Source organism: Nanorana parkeri, unplaced genomic scaffold, assembly GCF_000935625.1.
Source record: "Nanorana parkeri isolate BGI_ZX_2015 unplaced genomic scaffold, ASM93562v1 scaffold258, whole genome shotgun sequence".
Taxonomy (NCBI): domain Eukaryota; kingdom Metazoa; phylum Chordata; class Amphibia; order Anura; family Dicroglossidae; genus Nanorana; species Nanorana parkeri.
Window position 1 is genome coordinate 1,517,643 of NW_017306526.1, and position 22,924 is coordinate 1,540,566.

Below are 22,924 nucleotides of genomic sequence, written 5' to 3' on the forward strand. Positions count from 1 at the left end.
GTGCATGTATAAATGTAAATACGCGTCGGCTGCGCCTAAGTTCGAAAACAACAATTACGCCACATATGTTACATATAGCCACGAGCAAGAATTCTAGGGCCATCAATCACTAACAACACTAAACTGATGAGCGGTAAAAGCTTTTAAAGTGTTGTCTATGGACAATTTTAGGTATGGTAGTTGTTTGCAATTTCGCAGGCGCACGCAAGTTTAAAGCTTGACATGTTTGATGTCTATTTACCCGATGTGACCCCGTATTTTACCAAAAAATTGGGTAATAATAAATGTTTTATAACACAACGTAGGGAAAACTGTTTATTTTCAAAAGATTCGGTACTTTTTAAATGATATAGTAAAAAATAAAAACCCCAGTGGTGATTAAATACCACCAAAAGAAAGCTCTATGTGTCCCCAAAAAATGGTGTAAAATTAATTTCAGTACAGCGTTGCATGACGGAATAAACGTCAAAGTACCGCAGCGCTGAATACTGAAAAATGGCATGGCCAGGAATGGGGTTTAACACCCTGGTCAGCAAGTAGTTAAGCAGCACTTGGTTATCAGCTTACTAAGAAACCTTGCTGTGGAGATTCTGTAATTCCTTCTAAAACAGTTTCTATGACTATTCACTTGCCAATTTTTTTTCCTGCTAAAAGTTTACTTAAGGAATACGGTTATACGTCACACCCATCCAAACTTCTGATAAGACATGATTTATGACTTTGTTGTAGAATAAACACAGTAAAATATTGATTCAAGAACAATGGTCAACTCTTCATAGTCTGTGATTTATTACAAGACAAACTGAAACACACTTAAAAAATGTAATTGCAATTTTAACCACTTTAAGGGGAACTATATCTGCCAGTAAAAAGTATGTTCCCAGTAATATTATGACGAATAAAGAATAGAAAGGGGTGATCGGCATTAAAATCCTCTTCACGTAGCATGCACATCATAGCAATACCAGCAGTGGCAGCAGCTGCCTCTGTACCTTCTTCATTCACCTCCACAAATGTCTTGTGGACCACCTCGGACAAGAAAAGATTTTTGGATCCTGACATTCCTGAGAGGTCTGCACAACCTGCATTAAAGATATCCACCATCCCTAGAGCAGATAACACCGGTTTCAGCTTGTAACTATCTTCCAGCTTAAATTTGGGCAGGTGAACATGGACATCTATAGGATGCATATTTTCTGGCTGTGTCCACTCCTTGAACTTTTCAACAGTCAGTTCCCTTTCAAGCTGCAAGATGCGAATGTAAGTGGAAAAATATAAGATCAGAGCTCCACATAGAAAATTACACAATAACCATCATTTAAAAAATAATCAGGTCACCAATTTAAGACTTTGTATAGCATTATGAATCACAAGATTGCTGGACTGTTGTCTAGTCTAGTTGTCAAGTTCTTCCTTTTGTACAAAAGTAGAACTAGAAAAAAATGGCCAGCAGACTTGGGCTCCTGGGGTGGCTCTAATGTCTTGCAGGGTCTTCCTGGAGCCATCCTGAGAGCCATGCTCCCGGTCAGGACTGCAGAGGTGGCAGGGACAGCCTCCTCTGTAAACCACACCCCTGTTCTGCCCACCATACCTTGACTGATATCAGGGAAGATGCTCCATGCACACACACATGGGCAGCACATAACATGCACAGCGTGCACTCCTGGCTAGAAGTTAAGGGAATCAACACAGAGTGACACAGTAGCAGGGACCAAAATAAAGCATCAAAAATAAAATGCACCTTGCAGTAACCCCCCCCCCCCCACACACACACAGAGCAAAGGTTAATGGCTTGTTTTGTCTAGGATAATTGAAATAAGCACAGTACTTGCCCTTTTCCTTGCACCCTTGGCGGTCGGCACTCTTCTCCACTCTCAGATACTTCTGGTTAGTGGGCAGCCTCTCAATGACATGATATACAATGCAGGAATGCTGGTCCTGCACAGTACATGACGACAATGTAGAGGCTGTGACCAATCAAGCAGCAAAGGAGAGCAGTGTTGGAGGACCGCTCAAACAGCAGGGAGGAAGCCTATGGCACACAGAAATAAAGAAAGCAATTTTACCTATTTCCTCTAGACAAAATTAGCAATTAACCCTTGCAGTGCAGGGGGTAGCCCCACTGTAAGGGTTAAAGAAAGTTTATCCCAAACTGTTAATCTTAGGAAAGTGTACACAAAATTGTTCCCCTCTTGAAACCTTTGCTATTCCTGACCCTTAATTTCAGTCTATAGCCCTGAGTACTTTGCTTGTCCGTTGTCTGTTTTGCCTTCTATTCCTTAATGCTCTATCCATCTAGATTTATTTCCTAAATGTCAATTTTGCGAAGATTTCTATGCACTGGTGGAATAATATAATTAAGCTATACCTATACAGAGAACAATATGGAAATTACCCAAAGTTTTTAACCCACTGGATTGTTTTATTTTTCTCCGACCTTTGTTTTCCCAAGTTTTGTATTGTAGTCTTTTTTCGCCATTGCCTAGCCAATTATTTTCCAAAACAATTGATATTGTTACTTATTATGAGTACATTTACCTTTTGTAAGCCAGTGGTATCATCTTCAATGCTGTCAGGCAATATAATAATCATGCTGAGTTCATGGTCCACATATGGGAGCTCCAGGATACGACAGTTAATTTCTGGGACATAGTTGAAGGGAAACTTTTTCATCTGATACATCATTTTTACTGTCTTCTGCTCATTCTATTAAAAGAAAAATGAAATCTACAAAGCTGTTTTGATTGAAACATTAGGATTTAATTTTGAACACAAATGAAAATAAGGGTTTTAAAACCAGAAGCAAAAAAGAAGAAAAATAAGTGTTATCCCAAACAACAATATTCATTACTGTTTTTATCCTATATCCCTCTCTAAAACACTGATAGCTGTGATCTGACACGTTTGTACAGCTATCACTTTCCATCTTTCTATGTATAAATAGGTGTAATGTGCTTATATGGACCTGTATTGATATCATCCCATGTGAACTGGTGAGGGGGGTTGTACGCAATTACTTGATGAAAGGAATGCATGTTAAAGTACATTTAAAGCCAAAACAGCAGTATCAGCGACACTTATGAAAAATTTACATTACCTTGCTTAACCTGAATGGAGCATCAGCTGTTTGTTGCACATTGAATTTTTCAGCCCAGTCCCCTTTAAAATATATAGCATTCACTAGCACTAAAATGGTTGTTGGATCCACTGATCCTTCAGACAGCACTTCTGGAATCTTTCCTAAAAAAACAAAATATAAATAAATATATATTGCCTATTTTTAATGCAGTAATAAAAAAAAATCGAATAGACAAACTCCTACTAGTATAAAGCTGCAACACGCAGATTGCTAGGAGATAGGGACACCATGGGAAGAACCACATCACACATAGAACTCTGTGACTGACATCAGGGAGTGGGTGAAGCATTAGCAAGCCTGCTATTGGGTATGTCAATTTTAAATAGCCAATAGCAGGCTTTGTTTATTTATGCAACATCTATACAGCCACCGGATCGTTTGTACCGATCGGTGGCATGTGCTGACCTCACCCCCCCTCCGCCGCTGGCTTACCTGGCCTACACTGTCCCCCATCCGGACCCCGGAACCGCACAGTGGGTCTCCCCCCGCAGCAATCGGGGAGAGATCAGCAGATTTCCGGCTGCTGATGGCTCTAAGAGCCAGAGAATTCCTGGCTCTAAGAGCCAGAGAATGTAAACAATGACATTGGAAGTGATGTAATACACATCACTTCCGGGTCCAGTGATGGGAGGAGACATCAGCAGCTGGAAAGGGGGTACCCAGATGCAGATGAGCCCCCCTGCCCACAGACCCCAACAACCACTGGGTCAGGGTTGTGGGGGGGAGACCCTTGTCGCTATCGGAGACCCTTGTCCCCTGGAAAAGCACCCTCCCAATGCCACAGGCATGTGGCCTGGTATGGTGGAGAGAGGGGAGGCCGCTCGCTTGTCCCCTCTTTCCTGCCATGCCAGGCTGCTGCCCGGATTAAGGGTCTGGTAAGGGTTTTTAGAGGGCCCCTACAGGTTTTTTTTTTTTTTTAGTTGGTAATGATCATTTAAGTCATCCGAAATAAACTAAATTTCACTATGTACTATTCACTATGTCTACCATAGTGTACAGCCTGTTGTGTCCCACAGAGTATTGTCTGCATTACATTGCAGAGAACAGTCTATGGTTGCAGGAGAGGCCGGTTACATGATTGGGCTTTCCTCCTAGCACTTTTTTTCTTCTCTCCATTGACATGAATGGAGCTTCGCTTGCTTTAGCATCTCAAATCAAATGGAGTGTAAAGCACATTCATAGAGCACATCATTCTGAATCCAGTATGTTTGATTATGTATTTTAATATTATAATACATTTGGCATTGGTTATAAATGTATTATGGACCTGCAATTATTGCCTATATTAACAAAAGTATTCCATAGAATTACAGTTACAGAGGACCTAAACTGTTGAAGCTGTGTCCAAAAAGGAAAACAGAGGGCATCAATATTATCTGTAGGCTCTCTGCAGCTGATCATTTCCCTATTGCAAACTTACCTTGCCTTGTTCTGCACTAGGGTTCGTGTGTGGATGTGGCCATCTTGATAAAGACAGAACTTTGCTTCCTCAAGTCAGAGTTGCTCCCTGATGACTGGTCATCTGATTCTTGGGCAAGATTTAAGAAGCGGCAGGAGAGGCGCAGAAAGCACGGAATAAATGAAGCAGAAGCAGCTTTCTATCCAGTGAGGAGAACAGGAAGTAGCACAGTAGTGACCTCTCCAAAGCTTATGAGACTAGCATTCACAGGCACATTGCCTTATATGCAATACATATACCGTATATAGCTACTGTATGAGTCTACAGGCACAGAAATTCAATTAACAGATGTAGCTTTTGTCTTGAACCCCTCCTGAAACATTTCAGTGTACTACATAGGCACAATGAACAATTCTAAGAGAGGGATTTATCAATACTGGAGTAGACAAAATCTGGAGTAGTTGTCCATGGCAACCAATCTCTCATTTTCAAAATGTAACTGAACAAACTGAAGAGAGAAGCTGATTGTTTAATATTGGCAACTGCTCCAGATTCTGTCTGCACAAGATACTTTTAGGTTTTCTTGCTTAATAAATTTCAGTTATTAATAACCACATCTAAATCACATTAGAATTGTGTGCTAGGCAGATCTAGATACATCTATAATAGAACAATACATCAAGTCCAGTTACCTTATTTTTTTTTTTTTTTTTTTCAGATATACCTTGACCTTGATGAATGAGAACCTTCACAGACAGATCTAGATACAGATCATTTTCAGAGGCAAATCCTGCAACTTGTTGTTCTAGTAAATATTTTTCAGTGCATTTGTTAAAAAAACATACTAACCCATTGTTTGCTCTGAAACCCAAGCATTGATTTCTTTTCTAGCAGCTTCATATGCAGTTAAGAAGTCAACAGTGCCTAGTTTTGCCTGGTACAGACGTTGCAGAGAAGATAAAAACTCCTGGTAAGAAACAACAATTTATTATGTTAAACTGTAATCATGCATGTCATTTGATCAATGCCTAAAATGGAATGTAGAAAATGATTTAAAGCAAAGCACAATCACAGTTCTTTCTTTTGATCTAGAGGACTCTCTAGAGGAATTTCCTGGCAAAACACTGTTCTAGTCTGAGAACACCATTTAGCTTCATTACATTGGTAAAAGTTGAGGAGCTCCAAGCCCTGAAGCTAGCTTAAAAGGAGCCCATCAAGATAGAACTATGGAAAATGCCATTGCTGGCCTATTTTTGAAGTTCAATCTTCCTATGCTATTCCTCAGCTATGCTGAAATGTTTAGGTAGGGAAGTACCTTTTAAGATCTGTCTTTGAGTTTCTTCAAAATTGTCGAAAGTTGGCCCTACATGGATGCCATTTTGGCCATTTTCTTCTCAATTGACTGAAATGTGATCCGTGGGAGGTTCTTCCAGCACCACTGACTTGACAAAAGTACATTTCTCTTTTTATGAAGGACACAATGGAAATCTAGATCTCTGCACCTGTTGGTTTTACCACCACCTGCAGGAGTAGGAGGCTAGGCACGAAAAAGAAGCTCAGCTCAGGGGGTGGCTCCTTCTGGTGGCCACACCCCGTCCAAGGAAAACCCATTTTTTTGCCTAGTGTGAAGGAGTAAGTACCTATCTCCCTGCTGGGGATCGTTGTTCCTATTTTTTTTTCATTCCTTGTAGGATATTATTTTTAATTTTTTCTCGTCTCTTTACTTTTCATTGATCTTCAATCAACAGCTGAGCTGGGAGACAAGTTGGATATTATAGAACCTTGTAGTCCTCCCAGCTAAGCCATGAAGTGGACACAGTTCTCTTTTCTCTCTACCCTAATCCAGCCACGCTGCCTGTTCTCTCCCCCTCCTCCCCAGTCCAGGAAAGATCTTTAGTACCCACAAGTCACTGTAGGCAGTCGCAAGGCCAAACCAAGGTAAAACCATTACCATAACCATGACCCTTGTGAGTAGAGCAATTGCGGGAGGACTATCTCATGCTGAAAAGGTGGGAAGAGATAGTGTAGAGGGTGTGCGCACTGCAGCTAGTGATGCATCATGCAACACTTATTTCTCCAGCACGGTAAAAACAATGGCAGGAGAAAAATTAATAATGTGCTGTGCTCATGTAGGCTTAAAGGAGAACTATGGGGTCAGTGTTTTTCCCCATAGTTCTCCTTAGGGTAACGGGAGGACACAAACTAGCATCCTCTCGTTACCCTAAGCTCAGTATACCGCGAGCTACAGCTCGCGGTATACTGAGACGCCGCAGCCGGAGCAGATCCCGACTTAGATGACGGTATCCGCATGAGACCTACCATGATCAGAGGCTTGGAGAGTGTTCTGCGGTAACCAAGTATATAGAGCCCAGTGATCAAATGCCACATTCTAGTTATTTTTTGCCCTGTCCATGGCCAAATCCAAGTCCCAGTCATCAGTGACTGGGTCAGGCGAGAGGCTATGCCATGGTCCTGGACCCATAAAGTGCTCTGTGGCTAACTAGTCAGTACACAAGGTATCTGGGGAGTGTCACAAGCAGAGCCCAGTGTCCAAGGGTCATATTATGGGAACGTGGTTCCCAAGAGCACACGTTTGAGGAACACTAATTCTCCTATGATTGATCAGAAGTTTCATTTGCACACATTCCATACTACTAATGCTTCTTTAAGTCAGTACAGGTGAAACTCGAATAATTAGAATATCGTGCAAAGTTCATTTATTTCACTAATGCAACTTAAAAGGTGAAACTAATATATGAGATAGACTCATTACATGCAAAGCAAGATAATTCAAGCCGTGATTTGTCATAATTGTGATGATTATGGCTTACAGCTCATGAAAACCCCAAGAACCCCAAATCCACAACCTCAAAAAAGTAGATTATTACATGCAATCAATAAAACAAGGATTGTACATAGAACAATATCGGACCTCTGAAAAGTACAAGCATGCATATGTACTCAGTACTTGGTTTGGGCCCCTTTTGCAGCACTTATTGCAATTACTTTTGCACGATATTCTAATTATTCGAGTTTCACCTGTATGTTACCTTACCTGACCTCATCATTTTTTTTACACTCTTTGTGTGTTTACAGTATTGGCTGATTTCCTGAGTGTTCATGAGGTTAAGCTGAGTAAGCTCAATAGCAACTAAGGATATCTCAGACTTGATCAAAAGCCCAAGAAAATTAATTCAGTGATCAGCATTTTGTATGGCAGATTCTGATATTTCCCAGAAGGCATACAATACAAGATCTTAAACAGGGCTAAAAATGTGCATTCCTAATACTATCTGGGGATGGGGTTAAACAGAGTGAATTAATGATAGAATCATCTGGATAGCTCAGTTGATCAGACTACTCCCAATCTACAGCTCTTAAAGGTAAGCAAGATACCTTTGTGCATTAAAAAAGGCATAGATTTAAGAGCCAAATGTAATTTTTACTTTATACTAAATACAGTAATGCTAGCCATATTTGGCTCGAATTTCTGTTGGATTCGCCAAAATTCATCCATTGGGTGGCCCCATCAGGAATCAAGCGATTTCTCTTATTCAGCTCACGGAGTTGAAAGAGAGAAATCTATCCATGTATGGATAGCTTAAGACTTCATTTTATTATGCTGTTACATTTTGGACACCAGTTTACAAAATGGTTGCTCTGAAACTCAAGCTTGCAGAGATGAGGAACTTGCTTTATAACTAGAACCTCAGGAAAAAAGAAGTAGATCATAGTTCAGCAAACTTCCATCCTGGCGGTTTGGTTTGTGATGACCCGGTTGCTGAAGTTGCTTTGGAAGCTAGTCTTTAACCTGTCTTGTTGCCTCAACTCTCAATAAACGTCATTATACCTGCACTGTAGTGCAGGACCAGCAGCCAAGTCATCAGGTTGGGACATAGATGCTACTACAATTGCTCACCCTCATTCCAATGCTAAAGAGCAGAGGATTGGAATGCTGGTTGTTGCAGGACTATGACTTAAAGTATTAGTAGAGTTACATTTTAAAAAAATTAGCAAAACATTGCTGAAGAATGCTTTGTTTTCACTTTAACTGAATTGTATTTCAGCCTCATATAATGAGATATGATTACCTTGCATAAATACATTAATGGTCCACATAGAAAATTCAGTGAAAGGTCGATCACTTTAGGCCTCATTCACACAGCGTAGTGTCGGACCGTACAGATCCGTGCGGTGTGCACGGCCGTATCGGGCCATTCCCTGGAGGAATAGGTTCTGCGTGTAATTGTACACAGCAGCCTCTTCTTCTCTATGGGTGGATGCGACAGTACGCACACCCGAGCTGCACATCCGTGCAGGTGCGGGCATCCATACTCGTATGCAGACAGGATGGATAGGGAAGAACAGGCTGCTGCGTGCAATCACACGCAGCACCTGTCCTTCCCGGGAATGGCCCGATACGGCCGCACACAGATCTGTACGGCCCGACTTTACGCTGTGTGAATGAGTCCTTAAGGTAACCACAAAAGGGCACTCTTTGTAGCTGGAGGAAACAAAATAACCTCTACATATGGAAAAGGTTATTTCATGTAAAAAAGCTTTAAGAATGTGGAAAAGACTTTCATTGTAACTGGTTAAAGCTAAATTATTAGGTTGATTGCAAATGAGCTTTACATTTCTAAAAGCACAAAATATTAATTCTTAATAACATTTCATGAGGATCAGGAAGAAATGTGTCCTCTGTCAGTGCACAGTGGGCCTCACTTTATGAGTTTTCTTATAGAATAATGGCAGGTTGAGGGTTCTGATGATAGTCGGTTTTCATTTATTTATTTTTTGGTTTGTTTTTTATGTTAAGTACTGTATGTAACTATTTACTGGTGATGATAATGCAGCTGTGATAGAAAACGTTTAAGTAAATATGCCCATAAACAGCCAGATCAACAATGCCTGACACTGACAACTAATTCTGCCATGCAGAACAAGAAATAGTATGCAATTATTCCTGAAGGGCTATATTTTTTAGTGACCCTGGCACATATGGCAGCTATCTATTTAAATGCAGTTTGTGATACTTGTCAGAAAATCACAGATAGGTTGAAATGTGAGATTTTTGCCCCTTATACTCATTCAGTAACAACAGCTGTAGCTCAAGTGCCATTGGTGTTACTCATCACACTCATCAAGCCCCCATGGAGACTGCAGAGGCTTTCCTTCCTCTTCTGTAGCTGAATTGGCCAAGGCGACAAGTTCATACAACAGGTGGCTTATAATACTGAAATTCCTATACCACCTACACTAAAACAGTAACATTTTTAGAAACGCTACCAGGAAATTAAATTCTGTGGTAGGATAGGGACCTTCATTTACAGGCATAATGGAACAAGCAATTACAGGTGAAACTCGAATAATTAGAATATCGTGCAAAAGTAATTGCACTAAGTGCTGCAAAAGGGGCCCAAACCAAGTACTGAGTACATATGCATGCTTGTACTTTTCAGAGGTCCGATATTGTTCTATGTACAGTCCTTGTTTTATTGATTGCATGTAATAATCTACTTTTTTGAGGTTGTGGATTTGGGGTTCTTGGGGTTTTCATGAGCTGTAAGCCATAATCATCACAATTATGACAAATCACGGCTTGAATTATCTTGCGTTGCATGTAATGAGTCTATCTCATATATTAGTTTCACCTTTTAAGTTGCATTAGTGAAATAAATGAACTTTGCACAATATTCTAATTATTCGAGTTTCACCTGTATATGCAGTAATCTTTGCCAATCAGAATTCAGATAGAACAGTGTTAAGTGCTAACTGGTTGCTCTGAGTGACTGAGGTCATCCTTTTTCTTTGTTACTATAATAGTTTGCTTGTATTTTGATAAAAGATTGAATTGTGGACCCATACATTTTATACAGTATAAAGAATTACATTCTGAAATTCATTAAATGTTTTCCCCTAGGACAAACAATACTCACAGAAGAGAAGTCAAATGTCTTTTCACCAAACAGTCTGTTAGCCAGATTCAGTGTATATGAGGAGCCAGCTTTCTTATTAATCTGAGCATTCAGTGTTTGAAAATTAGAATGGACATCCTTAATATTGTCAACATGTAAAACCTATATACAAAAAGAACAGAAATAAAAAAAATATATATATAATTGAACTGTTAAAGTCAATATATCTGGTAAAACAATTTTGACAAGACATGTATGCGAAGACTGCCAGCCATCCATAAAAATGGCAAGCTTCCTAATGAAGATTTTCTGTATAAAATGCTAAATTACTAAATTTGGGTCATATTGCTTTTCTGTTACTATGAGATCTGGCTTTCTCTTTACATAATTGTGAGAATACACAGGTGTCTGGACCATAGAAGCAGAACTGCCATGATTATCAAAATACTGTAAGTGTACAGCAAAAGACTGGTTTTTGGATATGTAATTGCGTAGAGGGTATATGTAATATTGGCTATCTTATATAGTAAAGCATAATGTTATACCACTTTAGTCAACTCCATGTTTAGCTAACTTGGACAGCATCCAAATGATCTGCAGGGTGGCTTGTGTTTGGATTCCAGAAAACATGCTCAGGAAAGAAAAAGAAATGCCAGAAGTCAGTGACTCAGAATACTGAAGTAAGAAGGTCAACTTGATAGTCAGGCAGCTAGCATCTTAAAAGGAAAACATAGTGCATTTTCAGTGTGTGCAGACTTTGAGAAAGGGTAACATTAGGCTTCAAGCTGTTTTACTGGTTTATCTAAAAAATACAATTGCTAAAAAAAGAGATGAAATAAGTCAGTGCAAAGCAGCAATGTTCGGTGAAGCACAAAGTCAGTAAAACACAAGTTCACTTTAAAGAGGGAGTTCAGCATTGGCAGCCCTCATGTTTATTACAGGTTTCATTTAAAGGGTAAGTGCACTTTTAAAACAAATGATATATTTTATTACATTAAAACTGGACACACATAGTTTACGATTTTTTGTTCAGAGTAGGGGCTGAATGAAAAAATATATGACAGATTCCTCCCGCATTCCTTGTGTGCATTGTAGCTAATGAGCTAGTTGGCTGCAAGCAGCATTCAGTGGATGATTTTCCAACATGTTCCTTCGGGAAAAGCTAAAGATCGATTTTTGTCGAGGGGATAGGGTCACTAACGGATTAAATTTCAGCCGGTTCCTGCTGAATTGGCTGAAATTCGCTCGGTGTGTACCCAGCTTAAGGTAGTTTAACCAAGAAACGTTGCAAATGTACTGTAGCGGTTTACCTCTAGTTTTTCTTTCCTTTTCTTTTAAGAGCTATAAATCACATGAAAACAGGAATGCAGAGTAGATGCCTTCCGCATTATTTTCGGGCTTGGTTTGTAGTAATAGTGCAGGGTGTAGACTGGCTAAATATAAACAATGCAATGTTTATACTGATCTGGACCTGACAACAGCTCTCAAAACTAAGGAATAGAAAAAACAATAATAATGGATTGCATAGTTGTGTGGTATACCTGTTTTACAAATAAAATTATCCTGACTTTCCATTCAGGAGTCCAAAACTCTATTCCTAAAATGTATGTCAAGCCAAAGCTTTTTTCTAGTCTTGGATGAAGTGGAGAAGTATTAGAACCGTTTTGGTTTCTACTGCTATCTGGGGCTTCATTAGATAGATTTTCCTATACTTCCTGTCCTGCTGACAACATGTTACCAGTCATGAAAGAGAGGGAAAATCTGCAACAGGGACACACACTGCAATATAAATCAGACAAGGTTAGTAGTCCTTACTTACTCTACTAAAGAAAAGCAGTTTTATTTCTGTCTGTGTTGCTGTTGTAGAGTACCCATCACTCCCTCTCTGGTAAAACTGTTGTCACTAGACATACTCTAAGGAGCTATAATAGTGCACCCCTACCTGACAGGAATAGGGTGTGTGTTCTTATACACTTGCATACTCTACTTTTCAGAGCAGAAATGTCAACCCAGTGGCAGGCTGCAAGGCTATCCTATCTACTGCCTGAGGTTAGGGCTGATAATTGGCAGGCATTCCAGGTTGTTGGGGCAGGTTAAACATTGTATATTCACAAACTTTTTCTCTTTCATGTAATCCTGACAGTCCCCTTGTTATATGACAGTGTTTCAGTGTCTGGTATGAGCACTGAGCTCAAGCAGGAGAAAGGATGGCCTTACAGTCTGACACTCAGGGACAGAATACAAGTAAATAATTTAAGCTCAAGTCATTTCCACAGCAGACGCAGATTATACTCCAATTTAGTACAAATTGGATTGAATTTTATTAATATATAATTGACTAGAAAAGATCTGATTGCAGTACATGCCAAAAGTGCCCCCCCTGCCCCTCGGTTGTTACGCCACTGGTGACCAGGCACTGTCGAAACAACTTGGGGTCTCTACAGTTCAACTCAACAGCAAGATTTGATTAAACATGATCTAGGTAAGTTGGCTGGAAGGGAGAAGCCAGGAAGTGACTATCTCTTAGTAAACACATCACAAAATGCTATTTACTGTGGAACGCCTGCAATAAGGGAATCCAAAGGAAATCCACCTTTGATGTACATATTTAGATGACCTATCTGTATTTTTGTTAAGTATAAACCTCACCCAGCCAAGTACAAAGTACACCTGATGTAATAACTTTACAACGGTCATAAAGGATATATGCCCGAAGAGAGGATTGCCCTGACATTTGCTGTCATGATTTGTCTCAGCCTAAGACCTTCCCTTACTGATAACAGATGTGTTATCTTCTTGGTAGTTTAGATTATTAGAGGTGTGTGACCTATGACAACATCACATTTAGCAACAGAAGACACACAGTGCACAAAGATGTAACATTTGATCACGTATTGGTGCTTGTATTCTATTAAACTGCATGGGCATTTTACTGTTTTTGCCAAGAGCCATTTGAGTAAGGATACTGATCAGGAAACCTATATTAAAATATATAAGCAGGCTGCCATTACCAAACTCTCCATTTAGAAAATTCCAGTTGCAGGGCTTTACCCTGACTTGGGTCTGTAACTTAGAAAGTATTAAAGGCAGAAAAAGCCCAACAACTAGTATTTTCAGAAAGAGGCCAGTGATGGCAACCTGCATTTGTATCTTACTACAGGTTCCCCTCAAGATCTCTCTGCAATCAAGTTTATTTAAAAAAAGTATATCAAATAAGAAATTCTGTGATTAATTGCTTTTCAGGCAGTTGTCTGTGTTCTACATGTGGCTCTTTGTTAACACTAATGCCGATCTCAGCCTTTTGGAATATACTTACAGCAAACCTATGCTTTACACATGCAGTGCAAAGCAGCAAGTTTTCTTTAATTTCCCTTCCCAACAACATATACTCACCTTTTCTTCTCTTCCACTCTGCTCCATTCAGCAATATGGATCGTGCCCAGTACTTCCGGTATGAAAGGGCATAGGACTTATGCCCCTTCCTCTCATGTGACACCGTTTACACACAGCTTCCTTTCCTTAAACTGGCCATACATTGGTCAAAGTTAGGCCATCTTCTGCCTCTGTTCAATAATCTTTCAATCGGCTTTTGTTGAAGGAGCCAGTTCCGAAATTCTTCTCCAGGTATTCTGACTGCACTGTCAAAATGCAATAACCCGGCTGGGGATTTCCCCATCCATGCTGTTTAGTGTGGATGGGGTAATCAAGCAAATAGTGTATGACCAGCCTTACTCAAGGTAGCTGAACATAGTGATGGAGGAATAAAGCACGGAGGAGCAGGGTTGGGAGCAGGTGCTGCAGGGGAGGGGGCATTAAAGAGAACCTGTTGCTTTGCCCTGCAAGAGCACCTAAAATACTACTTAGGGCCTAAAGAAAACACCACAATAAAGAAGAATATGTGCCTTGAACATTTACTGCATTAACCAACCCAAGGTAATAAACGACCTCTATAATCATTTGCATAGCTTGATATTCCATATTAAATAAATGACATTAGTTATAATAAATAATGCTATTCCTATTCAAACTCTTTATACTCACCTTTGATACTTGCTCAGCGGTTTTACCTTTAGTCCCCATGTAAATCATGGCCAGTGCAGTTGTGATACTTATTGGAGAATAGAAAATGTTCCCTGTGCTGTTACTTTCACATAATTTTCTGAACAAATCAAGTGAAAAGTTGGTGCAAGCATTAGTCAGTGCATCCATCTTGGTTCCTGTAAAGACAATATAAGATTATGATTAGACTGTGTGTTATATTTAAGGTTACAGGTACTAGAACCATTGATGAACATCAGTCAAAATTAGTTGCTTAGCTCTTGCCAATATGGAGAGAACTATGGCCAAACCTTTTTTTGGGGGGCTTTAGTCCTCTTTTGGGTCACAGGAGTACATTTACTAATGTACTCCTGTGACCCAAAGTCAGCTTCTAGCCGACTACTGCCCACTATATGCTGACAGCGCAGAGCCTGGAACGCTGCCGACAATATTGTCAGAATCCACCCCGCTACCTGATTGACAGCTGACTCTGCCTCTCTAGAGCCAAAGCCAGCTGTTCTCAGCCCCTCCCCTCTCTATGCCTCCAATGAACTCTGCAGGAATAGAGAGAGGAGAGGCAAGAAATCCCTGTGGAGAGAGCTATAGAGCCAGCGTGTGACATCTGCAGTATCACACGCTTGCCTAAACTATTGGAAAGAGTACATTTTACTCTCACAATAGTTCTCCTTTAAAGAAAGCTCGTCATGAGAGAACCAAGGAGGATACCATCTCTGACTTTTTCCTCTGAAAAGTCTAGTTGCCTGGCTGTCATGCCGATCATCGTGATTCGCCACTGAGTCCGAGCAAATATGCAGATAAGGAGTTCAGACTTTGCCTTTCCTGATCTGCATACTATTGAGTCTTTACATGTAAGCAAGAAGATCAGTGTTTTCAGAAGGTCAACAGTAACATGTTAACTTTACAAACTTAACTAGACATGGAAGTGAGTAAACTGAGTTGTGGAGGAAATAAGGGAACATTACTAAGTCCCCTTTATAAAGCAGCTTTATAAGTGTGTTTTGGAGAACATTACTAAGTTCCCTTTATAAAGCAGCTTATAAGTGTGTTTAGTACACCCTCTTACTCACAGGTGTAAGAGAAACATAGCAGTTTTGTCTTACATTAGCATCATTGTAACATACGGAAGGAAGTCAGATGTGGTAGTATGGTGCACTCAAACAGCAATAAAAATTTACCTGGAGATCAAACTCAATTAAACCATTAAAAAACCATGAGTGTTTATGGGTCTAGTTCCTAGTAGTCATAGGAACAATACATGGTTATAGCTTGTTCCGACTCCTTTTTGCAAACAAGATTTGAAATGGATGTGCCTTACCGTTTGTATTTCTCACAGCCTTCTTCAAAGCTTTCAGCTGTGTATTTCTCAGAGCTGGGTGTGACGGGATCTTGCTGCAGTCGTTTCCCACAGGTTGTGAAATAGACGCTGTAAGAGGAGTAAGAATAATGGGGAGGGATTTCAGCCAGACAGAGAAATGAAAGTGCTCAAGAACCAAGATTTCCTAGGTGAAAACCCAGCCAACAACACAATGGGGGGAATTTATCAAAACTGGAGCAGGCAGAATGTGGAGCAGTTGCTCATAGTCACCAATCAGCCTCTCTTTCCAGCTTGTTATGCTAAGCTTTGAAAATTAAAGATAGAAGCTGATTGGTTACTATGGGTATCTGCTCCAGATTCAGTCTGCTCCAGTTGTGATACATTCCCCCCAATGTATGCAATTAATTTGTATACAGTGTTACAAGGATGACAGCTATAAATACAAGACAGAAAGGTGCGTGAAAGGTTAGCATGAAATATCATCACCACTTTGAAAGCAAGATGGTTAGATAGTCTTATTGCAACTATAAGCTTCACTTTTCATAAAGCTGGCGTCATTCTTGTATTACAGAGATAGCTGTCAAATGTCCTAGATCCTGCATGGACAGTCTGTGATTGATTTTGACTCTCGTCCCACTCCTCCATCTGTCCTGCACAATGTCCTGATATATTAGATGTGACACTCCACTCTAGTCCCCTATCAAGTTTCTTAACTAGAGCAGCGCCCAGTAAGTTTCCACTCTTCTCCCTATCTGATCTTTCTTTCAGCATAATACCAGACTCCTGAAAAATTATCTCTCCAACTAGACCCCATTAGCCTTTTTTCCCAATTATTCCTTGCAAGTCACATGTGAATGTGTATATTTACATACTGTGGCAGTGTAAGCCAATGCCACGGTGTAGTTTGGCAACTATGGCACTCAGGACCCTCAGCCAGAGGGGCTGAGGGGGTCCAGAGTGTAAACCATTTGACAAGGAAGAACCTGGCCTTTCAGATTCTTCCAGGTTTTCAGAATTGTTACTGGGGTCTGGAGCTCTGGAGATTCCGTAGAGCTCTGGGTGGGATGAGATCTCCAGTCCTGGGGGCCAGGTTTTGCCAATGATCAGGTGGCTGAGAGCAGCCTCATTAAGAAGGCAGCCCAGTGCTCAGAGAGTTGAGTGGGAATTGTGCGGGTGCAGGAAGCACAGAGCCACAGCAGATTCAGGTGCGTGTGGGACACGTGGAACAGCCAGGGAAGGCTGGGAGAGGTCGGGAAGGTCGGTGACCCTAGGACCCCTGGGACACACTGCTGAGAGAGCAGAGTGAGGGCTCACGAGGGAAGCTATCTTGTGCAACAAGGGAGGTCTACCCTGTGGATGGAACGAGATGTATGGCGTATGCCCTTAATAAAACTGCATTTTACTTGCACCTGCGGTCTACAGTGGAGTGTCCTTGTTACAAGTGGTGTCAGAAGTGGGATCACTGTTGTACCGGCCATGCTCTCACAGAGGCCTTGAAGGTACAGGACCCAGGAAAGTGGAAGAAGTTGTGAATGCAGTAAACAGACATTAAAAGGGCAGAGTGTGTAGAGACTGGAGTCTCTGGAACAGAAGTTAGGGTGAACTGTTCCTGTAGGTAAAACAGAGATGCTTGCTGTGCAAAGCAGGTGAGTCAAGGTCTGCAGGAGAAAAGCAAATCCTTAAAGAGACAGTGCTCTAAAGGTTTCTGTGGACTGTGGAACACAGTGTGCAAAAGCAGCAGTGGAGATGCAGCTCAGTGTTCTGTTCAAGCTGTGGGTGCGTTTCAACCTGCCAGGAGTTTCCAGGAGGGAAACGCAGGTGATCGTGCAGTACCGTGTGCAGCATGTGGCCGATGGGGTCATGGGTGTGTGACATGCCCTGTGCTGTGGGGTACCACGGGAGATGCTGGTGGGCAGGAGTTCGAACCCGCCAGTCTAATGCATGAGGCTAATGTGCAGGCAGTTGTCCATAGCAACGCACGGGAAAGTTCCTTGGAGCCTACAGAGGGTGCCAGAGATGAGAGGAAAAAGTCAACACAGAACCAGCGCTCTCAAATGAAGTTAACCACGATGCCTGAGAGGGGTGGTAAGACTGACTTTGCTGAATTGTTTGCTGGAACTGTATAGTCAAAAAGACTGACTGTAGCCTTATGTGTGAGGTTGGAGTAACTCTTGTTGGAGGCCCATGGGACATTGTATGAGCGACTTGCCTCTACTCAGGACACAGGGTTGTGGAGAGGCAGGTGTTAAAAAGGCATGTGATAATGTGTGTTCTTTCCATCCAAAGGGGGATTTGAAGATTACTACTGTTGAAAAAGATAATGTTGATGTAAAAATTGTTAAAAATGCATGTCGAGATGAAAATGCGTAGTTTGCTACCAGGGTGGGTGCAACAGAAATATCCCTGGAAATCTCAGAGGGGCTCAAGAGCGTGGAGCCAGAGATTACCCAGGGTCATTGTGGTGCCGGTATGACGGGTCACAGTAAAGTGATGCAAGGGTTAATTGCAGAGCCGACGGCTCAATGTATGGATTATCAGATAATGCCATTGCCTTTGGTTGAAGGTAAAAGGGTTAATGGTGAAATTGCTGAAAAGGGTAATGCGGATAATGTTCCGCTGGGTGATGTAGTGCCACCAGCTCAAAGTAATGGATATGTGGTAAAGCAGCAGGATGTGTATGAAGACAGGGACATCCTAACTGTTATGGTAACCGAGGGGTTAATGTCTAATACGCAGCCATTGGGGTCTCCTTGGAGGGAGGTATTGGAAGGATGGGATGCTTTTGATGGGAACTCAGACAGCATAGATTGGGCTAGGTTGCTCAAATGTTTGTCATCTCCAGGGGGAGGTGTAATGTCTGAGACCCCAGAGACAAAACTACATTAGATATATTGCCAAACAAAATGGAAACGGATAATAATGTTGTACGGATGGTAACTGATGGTCCTGTACTAGACAGTGACGGGACGCACAATTTTTCTGCTGTGCCAGAAGGATCGGCTGCTGATCAGCTGGCAGAAGAGGGCGTTTCAGTGCATTTAGTGAATATGTGTATTTTTATAGGGCTATAGTCACTGCCAATGTTCTGGAATTTTGCAACCTATTGGGTTGATTTACTAAAAAACAGGCTATTTGCCTTGTAAGAGAATTTTCACTCTACAAGGGAATTTTCCCTGAGTTTGGTGAAAATGATACAAGGTGCAATTTACAAGGTAAATAGAATACCCAATCACATGTAAGGAAAATAAGACATAAAAGAGTATTTTTGCTTGAACATGATTGGATGATGGAAATCAGCAGAGCTTCACCACATTCACTAAGCTAAGAGACAATTCCCTTGCAAAGTCAACAGCATATTTGCCTTTAGGTCTCGTTCACACCTAAGCGTATTGCATATGCGCGTCTGTCGCGCGTGTTTTTACCGCGATTCGCGGTAAAAAGTCGCGCGTTTCCGAAGGCTACTTGGCTGTATCCCAATGGAAACGCGCAACAAAAACGGCCCAAAGTAGTACCTGTACCTTTTCAGGCGTGGGCCGTTTTGTAGCGCGTTAGGGACGGGCGGAAATACTCCAAGGTGGGAACGAGACCATTGAATACAATGGGATTTATATTTTTGAGCGTTTTGTAGAGCGTTCGTCGAGCGTAGAACGCGCTACAAAACGTTCAGGTGTGAACGAGGGCTGAGTATATCAACCTCCACGTCTTCTTTTGTCCTACTGTGATTTCCATTCTAGGAAGGATGCATACTTGGCATTTATTGCCTAAGGAATATTTATACAATATGGACAAAACAATAGCTGAGCCTGGCACGTGAAGGAAGGTTTGAGGGTTGCACCTTTTGGTAATATATGACAAATATATTTCACGTATGACCAAGCAAAAAGCCATGTCATGCTGACAATTATGCCTATACCGTTGCTAAACATTGTCCTTCCCTTGCATGCTGAACCACTGAAGAACCTTGTCCACTGGTGAGGGAGTGTTGGTGGAGCTGGTAAGGGCTCCTACATACCAATGCATTTTATTTGCCACAGTTCTTTCATTCAGAAAAATCATTCATGAACAGATTGAGGGGAATTTATCAAAACTGGGGCAGACAGAATCTGGAGCAGCTGTGCACAGCAAACAATCCGTTTCTCTCTTTCATTTTCAAATCTTAACTGAACACACTGAAGAGAGAAACTGATTGGTTGCCCTGAGCGTCTGCTCCAGAGCAGACAGAATCTGGAGCAGTTGGCCCTGGCAACCATTCAGCTTTTCTCTTTCGTTTTCAAATCTTAACTGAACAGACTGATGATAGAAGCTGATTGGTTGCCATGGCCAACTGCTCCAGATTCTGTCTGCTCCAGTTTTGATAAATTCCCCTCAATGTACTTTTGCCAAGTGCTTATACACTCATATGTATGAAAATGAAGCATACAGTAGTAAAATGCAGATGGCTAATGTGCACATAGTGTATGTAACTAGGCCATAAGAACGACTTAAAAAGACTGGATTTTAATACAAAAAACATTTGTTCTGCCATTGGCATGATATTAACTTTTTAATATAAATAGTAACATCCTATATTTTACTTAGTTGAGTAATGAGCTTCATCTTGCTCAACGCTCTAACTTTCCTAGGAGCTCTAATCACAGGCTCCATTCTTCTCATTCTCTCACATTTGGACACTTCAGGGCAGGGGCTGACTTGCAACTTTTAGCCCAGGGGGCAAGTACAACCCCGAGGCCCATGGTGCAGCGACTCGGCCCCCCTCCCGCTCTGCCTCTTCCCCGCATTCTGCCCAGCCGTCTGCTACTTTTGCCATCCATGTAACAGTAGTGTGAATGGTCGGGTGATGTGAGGACTCCTAGTAAGTCCATGAAACGGACGACTGGCTAGGTGATGGTGCTCTCCTCCCACTGGGCTCCCTACATGGTTCTGGCCTTACTCCGCTCCATGTCTGGGACTTAGGGACTCTCGCCCACTGTAGGCCGCCGCTGGCTGTTCATGCTTCTGGGCTGTGAGCTGTGGGAGGGGCTGGATAGTTTCAAAGTCAGTGTTCTATAATTTTTCTCGCTTTCTATAGATTTTCTCAACTGTGTCACTTCCAGTGGGGCCGAGTCATCCGAATAATCTGTTTTCATGACCCCCTTTCTTCATGACATGCGCACCTGGAAGTGACGCGGTCCAGAAATGTATCAGTTGAGAAAAATTAAATCACACTGGTAGTGGAGGGATGCCTCGTCAGGGCTGTGCGCGTGTACGACTGCTGCGACCCTGGTACTTCTGCCATTAACTCCAAGCTGTAGAGGGACTACAAATCTCACCACAACAACAATGTAGAATAATACCACCAGCTACAGAGGGCTATACATCTCAGATATACATTGTACAGCATTGCAGAATGGCATTGGCTATAGAGAACTACAATTCCCAGCAATCCCATTGTACAGCATTGCAGAATACCATCAGCTATAGAGGACTACAAATCCCAGCAATACCATTATACAGCAATGCAGAATAATATCACCAGCTATAGAGGACTACAAATCCCATATTTGTAGTCCTCTATACAAATACATATTACAGCAATGCAGAATAATATGAAGCTACATACTCTGTTGCTCTGGGTTCTCCGCCTGATGTCTCCAGGGTCTCATGAGTGTTGTGCAGGCTCTCACCAGGGTCCAGAGAGTTTCACGGGTGCGTGTGTGTGGAGCAGAGGTGGCTCCCTAATTAGGCTCACAGGTGGCTAATGCGGACTGTCAGGTGGTCAGTGCGGGCTCTCTGCTGGTCAGTGCGGGATCTATGGTGGCCAGTGGGGGCTCCCTAATAATTAGTGGAAACTCTGTGGTAGCTCACTGGTGGTTAGTGGGGGCTCTGTGGTGGCCAGTGGAGGCTCCCTGGTGGTTAGTGGGGGATCCCTGGTGGTTAATGAGGGCTCTGCTGTGGTTAGTGGGGGATCCCTGGTGGATAGTGGGGGATCCCTGGTGTAGGGTGACCATTAATCTAGTGCTGCAGTTAGCCGATTATTAAGTTTGATTAATCGGATTAAAAAAAATGGCTCCAGTGATGGACTTAGTTTGTACTGAGATTGTAGTCCATCACGGGAGCAAGCTTGGAGTAGTGAAAATAAAAAAGTGTGGTGTGCAATATAGTGAAATGGAAAGTGTAAACTTATGCAGCAATCAATGCAAAATGGCACCGGCTATAGAGGACTACAAATCCCAGCAATAATACATTATACAGCACAATGCAGAATATCACCAGCTATAGAGGACTACAACAAATCCCAGAAATAGTACAATATAGTACAATATAGCTGGTGGTATTCTGCATTGCGCTGTATAATGTACTATCGCTGGGATTTGTTGTACTCCCCTATAGCTGGTGGTATTCAGCTTTATAATGTATTATTGCTGAGATTTGTAGTCCTCTATACAGCGCAATGCAGAATACCACCAGCTATATAGGGATACAACAAATCTCAGCAATACATTATACATACAATGCATTGCTGGGATTTGTAGTCCTCTATAGCTGATTGTATAATATACAGTACAGCGCAATATACCGTCAGCTATAGAGGAATACAAATCCCACTATCCCAGCAATACATTATAGAGCACCAAGTGGGGGGGAGGTAAGTGCAGGCTTACCTGAGCAGTCTTCCAGCAACTTGCTTCTGAGATCGGGACTGTCGGCGGCTGTCATCCCCTCACGCCTGCTCCTCCTTTCTTCTTCTCCCAGCGTCCCTGTGCCGATCGTGGATGTGGGCGGGCTGGGAGGAGGTGCAGCGTGTGGAGCATGGATACGGGCTGGCAGTGGCAAGCGTGAGGCGGGGAGGAGGTGAGGCGTGTGGATGCAGGCGGGCTGGTCTAGCAGCAGCAAGCGTGAGGCGGGGTGGAGGTGCGGCGTGCGTGGAGCCGTGAACAGGGCCAACTAATCAAAAGCTGATTAATCAATGATTGAAAACGTTGAAGACTTTTTCAATCATCGACTTAGTCGATTAGTTGTTGCAGCCCTACATTCATCCCCGATTTCTGGGGGCAGTACCCGAATTGAGGAGGCCGTCCCCAGAAATGCTATGTCTCCGGGAACATAAAATAAAC

General features: G+C 42.0%; 1 protein-coding gene across 1 annotated transcript; it reads right to left on the reverse strand.

Annotated features, from left to right (window-relative positions):
- Positions 1 to 753: 753 nt before the first annotated feature.
- Positions 754 to 15,907, reverse strand: SERPINB1 (serpin family B member 1). The gene is made up of 7 exons (XM_018556923.1): positions 15,831 to 15,907; positions 14,498 to 14,673; positions 10,478 to 10,618; positions 5,388 to 5,505; positions 3,098 to 3,240; positions 2,539 to 2,706; positions 754 to 1,245 (listed from the first exon to the last, which is right to left on the reverse strand). Exons 2-7 carry the CDS (start codon positions 14,663 to 14,665, stop codon positions 844 to 846), a joined length of 1,140 nt encoding a protein of 379 aa, XP_018412425.1. The 5' UTR covers positions 14,666 to 14,673; positions 15,831 to 15,907; the 3' UTR covers positions 754 to 843.
- Between the last annotated feature and the right edge of the window lie 7,017 nt (positions 15,908 to 22,924).